The sequence below is a fragment of the Ruditapes philippinarum genome, unplaced genomic scaffold (genome assembly GCF_026571515.1).
Source record: "Ruditapes philippinarum isolate M1 unplaced genomic scaffold, ASM2657151v2 ctg900_1_1_1_1, whole genome shotgun sequence".
In the NCBI taxonomy this organism is placed as follows: domain Eukaryota; kingdom Metazoa; phylum Mollusca; class Bivalvia; order Venerida; family Veneridae; genus Ruditapes; species Ruditapes philippinarum.
This window is the reverse complement of record NW_026861770.1, coordinates 164,974-176,584: the sequence shown is the minus strand read 5'-3', so window position 1 is coordinate 176,584 and position 11,611 is coordinate 164,974. Positions and strand designations below refer to the sequence as shown.

At 34.3% G+C, this 11,611-nt stretch overlaps 1 protein-coding gene across 1 annotated transcript; it reads left to right on the top strand.

The window, feature by feature from the left end:
- The first annotated feature begins 1,526 nt into the window (after positions 1–1,526).
- On the top strand, positions 1,527–4,424 carry LOC132716756 (vitelline membrane outer layer protein 1-like). The gene is made up of 3 exons (XM_060700085.1): positions 1,527–1,762; positions 2,864–3,067; positions 4,063–4,424. The coding sequence occupies exons 1-3, from the start codon at positions 1,577–1,579 to the stop codon at positions 4,336–4,338; spliced, it is 666 nt and encodes a 221-aa protein (XP_060556068.1). The 5' UTR covers positions 1,527–1,576; the 3' UTR covers positions 4,339–4,424.
- The last annotated feature ends 7,187 nt before the right edge of the window (positions 4,425–11,611 follow it).

Here is an 11,611-nt window from a genome sequence, read left to right as displayed (position 1 = left end):
TGTTGTCATATTATAATAGAAAATACCTTGAATGCTTTGTTACATTGATTTTTTTTAAATATTTACAAACGGCATTTATTTGCTTAAACATTCAATTGAAACCAACGGTAATAAATAAAAGAAGCATGCTGACATGAAATGATGATATGTTGAAATTTTACTTTGATATTCTATGAGTTAATTGTCTTTGCGAAATTATAAATATTTTCTGTGTGAAATAACCTTCGGTAAATATGAATTTACAAGCTCTCTGGAATTACATATTCCTTTTGAGTAAATAATTCAGAAAGAAGATTTTGATTTAATGTACACAAGGTAACTTCATGACTTTAAGCAACACAATTTTGAGAATATGTCTTCTCGCATGCTGTGAAACATTTTGTGAGGAAATTGTTATACTTTTGGTAAAAGCAGATTTTCTATCGCCGGATTCCCTGTTTCAGTCACAGCCCAGTTTTAGTGACTTTTATATAAAATGCTGCCAATTTGAAAAGCAATGTTTTAAATTGTTTAACTGAATCAAACCCAGTCTACAATTTTCATATAATTTTGTTGTGATTAATGCCTCCGAGGGATCACTTTGTTTCCAGATTCCTATAGTTCACAACAGCAGGTGTCAAGTACCGTGTGGCAGCTGTAAGAAGTTGCCCCGTACTTCACTTCAGTGTTGTTTTATTTTTCATGATCTTGTCCTTGTTCTGGTCCTTCGGGATCATTGATGCCAGCACTATTAAGTGTTGAGAATTGATAACCGTTCAAGCCGGTGCTAGGGGGCGTGAGGGATGTTGCACTTATTCATTATCCTGTATGTACAGACTCAATCAAACCGAGTCTGCAATTTTCAAATAATTTTATTGAAATTAATGCTTCCGAGGGATCACTTTGTTTCCAGATCTCAAAACTCTAAACTGAACAAAAAGTTAATGATATCTTACATCAACGAAAACATAATGCCAAATTTTACAAACTTACTTTCAGTTAATGAAAACGACCCAACTCTTTGCTTAGTTAGATGGACTCTACAATTTCCTCTTCTTACTGCATCTGACGGACCGAGTGGAAGAAACCATTTCCCGTATCAACCATTTTTATTTATCCAATTACAGTGTTAATTGTAGCTGTAAGTGACGTATCTCACCCCTTCTTACTCCGCCATTGTGTCTTCTCCATTTTTTGTAAGGAGCCCTGTGAGATACCTTGTCGGTGTTACTTGTTTTTATCTAACTATGGAGTGCCATTTGGGACCGTCTCTTTACTTTGTTGATTTTTGTCCTCGTTTGTTTACTTCAATTGGCATCTTGCAATCAGGAATGAGCAAATCTGCAACGAAATTAGAACACTGCGGGTTCCGAATGGCTCGGAGCAGCAAAACGAAAATGCTAGAAACTTCCTTAATAACTTAATAACTATACGAAAAGTAACGAAGTTTGCCGAATGTATATTTGTAGATATCATAACAATCTGCGGCATTACTGATAACCTAGTTGCTCTTTTGGTTCTTGATGTTTACGATAAGACAAAGCGAACTAAATAACCGATTCACTTACAAAGACTTGTGAATAATCCACTATAGAAAATGGGTTTGATTCTAGCTCTGTTTTTTGCTCTCGTGGCAGTATCGCATGGGGATCAGATCAGCGGAGTGACCACAAATCGGACAGTGGTCAAAGAGCTGACAGTGGGTAACGGAGGGAATTATGGCTATTGGACGGACCCGGAATTCTGCCCCAGGGGATCATTTGCCTCTGGTTACAATATGAAGGTAAGGCAGATATATTCAAAAACCCCTAATTATTACGTGATATTCTTCGGACATGCATAAGCTTTACGTTGTTAATATGTAAGGAAAGTTAACTTAAATTATACAGGTAAAATGTTAATCATTGATAGGTAAAGTGTTGTAGCAAAAAATGTCTCGCATCGAAATGAGACGGGTCTTGTTTACAACATATGGTTCTTCCCTTGATTTTAGGTTCGGTAAACGTTGACAAGGTCCATTTGATTATGACAGGACTTGTGTAGTGTAGAATCTAACGTTCATAATAAATTCACAACTCACTAAATTTTAAACTAAGACGTTTACCTTTCGAAATTATTTACCCTCTTAGCATAGTTGTTTTAGTATAGGATAGGTGTGATTAGGATTAGTACGAACTCGTGATTAAAACAAGACAATACGTTAATTAATTTTGAAAATTTATAGAGAACGTTCTTGACATGATTAAACCTTAAATTTCACTAAATATCCGCAAATAAACACAACAAACATGGGGATTTAGCATTTGAATTCATCTATTTATCAATCGAGTTAATTGATTATTCTATCTAGCTATGGACTAAAGGTATAAGTCAAAATATTATGTGTTATCCAGGAATAGGATTGGTATGAATCATATGCCAACATTTCATTGATTCTTTGAGCTATACAAGTTTAACAGATCAACTGGAAGTGAAACTAATGTTACTAACTTAGCGATAATGACCAGCATCTTAAAGGCCCATTAAGTCTCAGAAATGATATCATTTAAATTGTTCACAATTACGTTTTTACTTATCCTGTTACAGTTTCCAAAACGTTACTCTTTGGTCATATAGATACACTTTTAATCTTTTGCTCCTTTTCTCTTTGGCAATAGGAATAATAATAGTGTATGGAAGTAAAATACTACTTTGTTTAAATTTTGCTACCTTTTCGACACATTACTACATGTTCAGCGCTACTTCCACTTGTTTAACATCTTAATACTTTATAATTATATATTGTTAAAACATCACTAAAATATATTTGACTTTTCTAATGAATTAAAAAAAAATATATTGATTTCTGAGGCATGCTTAATGTGCCTTTAACTTTTACTCCCAGATTGAAGATAACCAATTCGCTGGCGACGACACAGCTCTTAATGCTATCAAGTTGATATGCACAGACAAAAGTGGACACCCGACAGGAAATGGCATCACTTCCGGTCAAGGTTCTTTTGGGGACTGGGGTAAAACGGAAACATGCAACCAGCCATATCATTCGGCAAATTTTCTGACGGCGTTTACCCTTCAGGTAGAAAAGCCGGTAAGTGTCAGTTATGAGAAGCAAAGCTTCCATACGCCTTTGAAACATACCATATTTATATCAATTGGCGTCAAAAGCCTAGTTGTTGATATAAGTGAGTTTGCATAACGTGCAGAATATAATGACGCTAGATTGTTTCTTATCTCAAAATGGCCTGGGAAATAACAGATTGTTTTAAAACGGAATTATTTCAAAATGCCGTCAAATAAGAATAACCGCACCCAAAAATAAAGTCTGTATGTAATACATCTCTAAGTTAGTCGACCCCATTTTGACGGTGATCATTATATGAACAGGAATTGTTTCAATAAATAACACACACGTAGCTTGCCTGTAGCTGGCTTTAACGCAAGATTCGCTATATGTAAATACACATTTGAGGACAATCATTACTCTTATCGGGTTTTTTTTTCTACTACGAATCTAGCTTATCAATGACAAGATTACAAAACGATAACAGTAATACGAAAACAAAAGAAGAAAAAAGAAACAAGAAAAAAAACAATTATGAACATTCAAGAATTACCCATATATTTTCCATATAAGACATGTTCAAATGTTATAAATAGAAACGCAAGACTGGTTGCAGGTTTTACAGAGCCGATACTTTGAGTAAGCTTAAATAACGTAGAAAATAAACGAAAAGGCCAGCATGATCAAAGTACACTATCTTATGCTTAAAGGTACTATGATATGTCAGATATGTATTGCAGCGGAACATTTATTAGTGAAAAAGGAGTCTGGTTCTCAGCTTAGAGATCACGGGTTCGAGCCCTACTCGGGTCCTCTCAAAGAATTTTTTTTTTCATAATGACACCAGTTTTTTTTTTTAGATAATTCCGGGAAGCGGACTGAAAGTGTTTCAAATAATCTTCAATGTGGTTTATAGAATTATAATTAATGTCAAGGTATGCCATGTTTTTATCAAAAACAATCAAATAATATGTAAACTTTGTCAGAAAATAATACAAACATAGAAGAAATTGTCATTCCAGCAAGGAGGTGGTGATGATACTTCCGCCAACTTCGTAAAGTTCTACTGTCGTGACCTCGCAGGCGAAAGGAATGAGACCGTTCTCTACCGGCCCCCGGGAACGGGACACTGGGGAACTTACGGTGAATGGAGCGAAAGCTGTGCAAACGGGACTGCTATATGTGGACTTACTACGAAAATAGAAAGTGTACAGAACTCTGGTGACGACACGTCGTTGAATGACGTAGTGTTCTATTGCTGTGAAGAATCCAGCCAAATCCCAGGCATAGTTGGATAAAAAATATATGCCTCATTTTTGCTCGTGTTCCATTCATATTGTATTTTGCCTAATTTTGAATACAGTAATACACTGAGTAAATACGATGTAATACCGAATAAATACGATTTTCAATAGAACTACTGTTTTAAGTAGCGTCATTAGTGTAACGTGCCCGTGGTTTGCCGACATTAGCGTTAAGCACACTATTATTTGTCTGAAAATGACATAAAGGGTGGAAAATTGCACATTTCGAATTTTGAAAAAAATTGATATTGATTGTTCTTGCTCGAATAACCATTTCCTTGGACACCTTAATCATCACTGCACCTCTCATAGTGATACTATCGAGAGGATTAAAATATCTGAAGCAAAAATTTTTGTTGTATACATCTAAAATGCTTGACTGAAATAAATATGGTAATTTATTGCCTTAAAAGCGAATGGCGCATACACAAAATCATTGCTAAATGGATAAAACCCTACTTAAAATTACAAAATAATATTTTGTTCCGGAACAATCTATTCAAATACATTATTCAAATAACAGAGACATTTTATGTTACAACTTTTTCTGGAACCAACCATATAATAATGGAACCAATATGATTTTACTGTTGATAAATTTTATTAAAATATTTCATAAGATATAGATTTATACCCTACTGATATTCTGGGTAGAAATGCTTTGTGCGCTTTTGACAAAAATATATCGGTTATTTAGATGTTTTCTCTGGAAACGCGCACAAAAGTAATATGTATTTCTATGGAACACTTAAACCTAAAAGTGATTTTGTAGGGAAAATTGATTGCTTTGTACATACAACGTTTTTATTATATAGTTATAGGCATTAAGTGTCGTCTTTTACCCTTACATATATACCCAACCCGTGCCCAGCCCCGAAACAAAACAAAATGTGCCGAGATGTTTTGTTTTGGGGCTGGGCGCGGGTTGGGTATATATGTAATAGTAAAAGACAACACTTAATGCCTTCCATAAATGGCTATCATTAAAAAGTGTAATACCAGTATTACTGGCATAGTTATTTAACGCGTTCTGTCGATCATGGTATGTTTGTATTTAAGGCATTATCTATAATGAAATGTACACGAAACAGATATTAGGAACGTCTCGTCGATTACCCATAATCCTCAGCCGAAGTGGAAAGTTGAATGTGTGAAAAATGATGCGATGATATATATAATAACTTGTAACATTCGTGACACGTTTTGTTATTATGTTGATTTGTACCGGTTTCAAGCACCTGGAGCAGCGTCCATCTTAGTGCTAATTTTATCGCTAGCCTGTCGCTTTGTATTGTTAGCGCGACAGCACTTCCTTTATGTTCCGTATGATCACGCCTGAAATGGATGTGAGAATACGCGCACCTATTCCGTGACCATCTGTAAAAGGTTTTATAGCAATTTGATTAATATTCGTGTACAAAATATTGCAAGAAGCGTTATATTTTTAGGAAAAAAAATGTATCGCATTTAACGAAGAAATAAACTATGATAATTGAATATAAAACTGAAGTTGTGTCAAAACTACTGTTGTCGCTTTTTCGCATTTTCTGTCGTTTTCTCCAAGCTTTGACACCTCGCTTTAATAGATGTCAAGAAATACATATGTAGGGTTATGAAAGGTTAAAAATACGGTAAAAGAACATCGAGTTGTACTTTCACGAGTTAAAGATTTAATATGCGTCAGTTTGGTAAAAGTTGTGAAGCTGTGAAATCGTCAGGTATATACAAAAAGCACATCACCATAGACTTTAAATAACTATGGAAAACCTATATCATCAAAATTTAATACTGCTAATAGGACAATATCATACAGTTGATGAAATTGGAAATTAAAGATGGTTATCGTCAACAACAACAGCAACAACAACAATGTGATCATCGTCATCAACAATGTGATCATTGTCATCAACATTGTCATACTCGTCATCTTTATCATCGTCATCATCATCATCGTCGTCGTCACCTGCGTAATCTTCATCGCTATTTACTACAACACCAACATAATTTATTAACTTACCTTTTTTAACAACCATGATATTTATTTAGCTAAAATTATTTATAGAGTCCTTCCAGGTTAGAAAATATACATGTTTATAGCTAGATAAAGATGACAAACTAACTTTAACTGTTATTTGCTTTTCCGTCAGAGTTTTACGAAATCGTAACTTTTCGGCCCTTTCCGTCAAACTGCGTTTGGTAACCAACAAGTTGTGCTGAATTCTGCACTTTATACTTCGGTAAAACAGCTTTTTATATCACTTTTTGTATAGTGGACATTGATAAGGTAAAAACTGCTTGTGCATCGGAGCAGAAGATTAAAACTTTGTGTTTGAAAGAACCTGATGAAAGGAACATCCTGTTTGTGTTGGAATATTCATCTTCTATCTGTATTCCATTACCCTGTCGTCTCACTCTTCTCATTCATTATTGAATCATATACTTAGTAAAATCTTTTTCTTTTTTTCTTTTTCATTTCTTCATTGTGTCATGTTGAAGGACCTTACTCCTTTCATATCAGAATTCGGCCAGACTAGCCTTATTCACGTGAACAAGAAATATTTAATAGCGAGCTTATCGCTAGCTATATGTGTGCAAAACGCCTTATGGTCATTTTAAAGTATTCCTGTATAAGGTTGGACTTTTCGAGAGAATCTACGTGTATCCACCCGTGATGGTACATATGTGTGTCATTTATCCGGATGTAATTAAAGAAACAGACTATACCTATACACACAACAGATGTTACAATATGCTGACGACCGCGCATTACTTCTGAAGTATGCATATATATTACAATTGGAATAGTTATGACGCATACGGCGTTCCATATAATCCCTGATATATTCTGTCTATAAAAGGGATTTGCGAAATGCTTCGATGTCAAAAGTTCCTTTATAGTTGAAAATGAATGCAAAATTGTACTTTGCAATACTTATATGTTTATTTGCTGTAATATCACCTAATCGGGATCTACCAGAGCTAAATTCCTTCTGCCCGTTTAATGACTTCTGTAACTCCAAGACTGAATTTGTGAGTATGCATTTTAAATTTATCTTGTGAGACAACCATATGGTTAGTTGAAACAGGTGCTTGTATTTTAAAAAATGTACAAATAATAACGTTGGATCGTTCTCCTTAACTTAATCAGAATAGTCAATTCAATATAACCTTGAAAACGAATTTCTCTTTTTCCCCGCTTTTCTTATTTAGTTTTTGTTTTATTAAAACTGTTCTTATTTGCTATTCATTATGATGATATAAATTGTTGAATGCTGTACTGCTAAAGTTGCGTGCCACCAAATGAGTCAAGATATTTCAAGAAAATCAAACTTAAAAATATCCAAGTGATAGTTCGCATGTTTTGTGCGATTAACTGATTTTGCAGTATATATCGCTGCATTTCTACTGTGTGAGGGCGATTTTAGCATATTTCTACCTCTATTTTTTCTTGGTTATTTGGGTGGATTGTTAGTGCCGTTTGCAATGTGTAAAAACATTTAACTTCTTAAATACACTTTTAAATTCTCATGAAAATAAACATGTACCTGAAGGCATGCCACTTTAACACTCTTGTGTTAATGATAAAGTGAATTGTATTGGACAAGATAATGTTTATCAATATTTTAATTTTGCTATTTATGCAAAGCACTAAACAGACGCAGTAGTGGATTGGCATACAACCTTAAACGGCTAGTGATGTTTTCTTCTTGCCTTTACATACACACACAAATTTCTTTCAGCCTGTAATGATATGCAATAGCTTTGAAGAGAGTTGCTCCCACTTAAAACCTTTCACACACCCTCTTTTAGAAAATACATTGTATATCTATGGATCAAAATGACAGATTTATTTTGTAGCAACCAGTATACTATCATAGGGCGTGATAAAACAATAACCAAAGATAAATAAAAGATAAACAATAAAATAAAACAAATTTATGTTTTAGTAGTAACCAGTGTATACTTAGGAAATAGATATCAATTCTGAGTGCATTGTTGTAGAATAATGCACGATTTGAGTTCAAATGCGTAGTAATATAATCACGAAGGCCGATAGGCCTGAGTGATTAATTACAAAGCATTTAAACGAAAAACGTGCATTATTATACAATAATGCACGAAGAATTTATATCTATTTCCATTCTAACACGTCAAGAAAAAGTATAATTATTATTATAAAGTTGGACTTTATGTTTGGCGGTTAAATTTGTTTTCGCCTCAGAGTTTCCAATAGAAACGTTCTTTAAAGGCCGTTCCAGTGGGTTGAAAAAAACTGTCGTTAAATCTACCATGTGTAGAAACATTTTGAGAATAACGAATTTTGAAAACGTTGATAAAACTTTGTTTGTTTATTTTATTTCAGTCTATAATTTTCCAAGCGAAATACAAATTATTAAAAGTGAAATAAATGTAAAACTTAACTCGTCTGCGACGTTAAAATAGCGTACTTGATTTTGATTGTTTTGCACGTGCTGTTTGGCGCTACATTGTGACGTCACGTAAACAACACTTTAAACGTCTGTACAGCGTTAACGACTGAATTAATGATATTGGTGTTCGGATTTATTTTCTTAGTTAGACCATTTTCTATCATTCTAGATAGTTTTCACAACAAAATTCGACAAAAAATTGTTTTACTTATCAGATTTTTCAAACAAAATGGCGCCCTCAAAGTGAAAATACACAGGGAGATAATAAGAACGGCGAGTGCATTGTTGCAGAATAATGCACGCTTCGGGCCTTCTTTGTTTATATAGAAACATTTCCGATAGTGTTAGAATATATGATATAGTTGAAATAGAGAGTTTCCGATGTTTAAAACGAAGCTTCTTTATAGTAACCAGTGTTTATTGTACGGCGATACAAAAGAATTGAGAGGTATCGACATTTAAAACAAATCTTATTAATCGACATTTAAAACAAATCTTATTATAGTAGTTACAAGGCGAGATAAATGATTGAAAAGATAATCGATGTTTGTTATAGGTATACTGCGAGATAACCGGTATTCGCAGCGAACTATTGATAATGGAACTAACAGTTCAAAGATAGCTTATATTTCTACAATAATAACGCAAGGGAAGATATAATTTGGACTAATAGAAGACAAAATGACAACAAAAGTAACGCAAAATATGTTAACAATAACCAGTGCTGGGAATCAAAACTGCGTCGTATCCCACAAAATGTAAACAAACGCCGCCATCTTGGAACGAAAAATGTATGTTTTTGTTTATAACTCTTTTTGTTGGAAATGACTGAAAACCAGATATATGTATTAACACGCTACACTATTTTCCGCTTCGTTCGGTATATGTTGCTTGCACAACTATTTTGTAAAACAAAAGTTATAGCGAACTTGCAACTCGAAGCGGAGCAGAATTTTTATGAAAATGTGTGTGGATACGACCCTAGCTTTACTAGGGGCGAGAACCTCAGGTGCGCCTTTGTGCATTATTTCATAGCAGTTCAGTTCAAGTGATTTGGATTCGGTAAACATAAACAGCTCGGCCTCGGTCGGACACACCTGTCTGATTTGTTTTTTCAACAAAATTTGTTAACGTCAGCTGTACATACATCTAAGCAGCTTTTTATTAACTTCTGGCATTAGGTTTTAAGATTATAAATATTTTAATTAATTATAAAGAGAATAACATTTACATTTCTTGTTTCGGTATGACTAGCAGAGAAATTTTCAATGTAAACAGGGGGTAATCCTCTGTGAAGTCATTTTCTGTAAGTTTTCAGGCAATTCATTATCAAATAAAAGTCACACTTAAGTATGAATGTATGTTAAGATGCCATGTCTCTAGCCTGTTGAAAATTCGATGCGATAATCTGACATAAATTTTCTGTTCAATATTGTGAAAACTTCTTCAATACTGTTGAAAGATCATTTTGAAATTTTTTTTTTTGAAGTTTTTTAATGGAGAAAAATGATATTTAAGTGCAAATATAGAAAATACATTCCGTAGACCTTTCCTTATCGGCGATAAAGAAATGCAATAAGACAAAATCAGCGGCAAAGTTCCGCGGCGCTGAACATAAAATGACTAAACTGAACGCATAACCTACTTGCAAAAATATATTGTAGCTTAACCATTTATAATATGATTTAAAAAAATTAAATGTTCAGTTTCAAATAATAAAGCTCATATGTTCTCACCGATTATTAAGAAAATGAATACAATAAAATCGGCACGTAAAAGACATAAGTAATAACGGAATTGACGGAAATTATTGCTAATTACAAGTAACAAAGGTAGGCATCCAATTTGCGCATAACTCTCTTCCGATAGCAAGAGACCTTTTCAAAAATGGTAATTCTTTCTCTTTTTTTTTTAAAAAAAAAGGTCATTCCTGATTAATACAGGGTCCAGGAGAGGTACACTGGAATATTGAATTTTGTATCAAAAATGGTAATCACTCCAATTTCAAACTCACGGGAACAATTTAAGAAGCACGCTAAGGCAAAACTGGAACATGTTGTCATATGGGTGTGCGATCACGTGTTTCAATGTATATTGCATTTGATACAGCTGATGCTTATGATAGGTACTAAAATGCGACCTAATAGAATTGTATTACATTTCCATTTTTATGGAACCATTGAGCGACCTCTGCTTTGTACTTAAGTTGTAAACAAGAAATGTTGTTGAACGTTATTAGCATATCTAGCACATAATTCCTCATCGCAGTGAAAAATTGTGCCGTTACCGAGGATGAGAAAATATTATTTAACATTTCAGGTTGACAATTAAATAATTTTCATTTTCATAGAAAAATTGTAGGTCACAGCTACACGGACTATAGCAAGCTACACATTCTTGCTTTGTGCTTAAGGGTGTAAAAAAAGATGCACTTTTAAACACCTCTCATAATCAGACCAAATTAAATTAAGTAGGGTGTCCGTGGCCCAGTGTTTAAGGCCGTTGAATTCGAACCACTTTCCTCTCACCACTGAAGGTTCGAGCCACGCAAGCGTCTTCGCAATCTTTCATGTGAGAAAGCTATCCATGCAGTTAGCTTACGGAACGTCGGTGGTTCTACTCATGTGCCCGTTCGTATCTGAAATTCTGTAATTAAGCTAAGAAAGGCACCTGAGGTCTTCCTTTACCAGTAAAGCTGGAAATTCGCCATGTGACCTGTACTGTGTTGGTGCGACGTAAAGCCCAACAAACAGAGTCTGAAATTTTCATATGAGCCGCGTCACGACAAAACCAACATAGTGCGTTTGCGACCAGCATAGATCCAGACCAGCCTGCGC

Coding starts and splice junctions, on each gene's coding strand:
- LOC132716756 (XM_060700085.1), top strand. CDS start 1,577: ATGGGTTTGATTCTAGCTCTGTTTTTTGCTCTCGTGGCAGTATCGCAT. Junction 1,763..2,863: donor CCTCTGGTTACAATATGAAG/GTAAGGCAGATA, acceptor TTTTACTCCCAG/ATTGAAGATAACCAATTCGC. Junction 3,068..4,062: donor CCCTTCAGGTAGAAAAGCCG/GTAAGTGTCAGT, acceptor TTGTCATTCCAG/CAAGGAGGTGGTGATGATAC.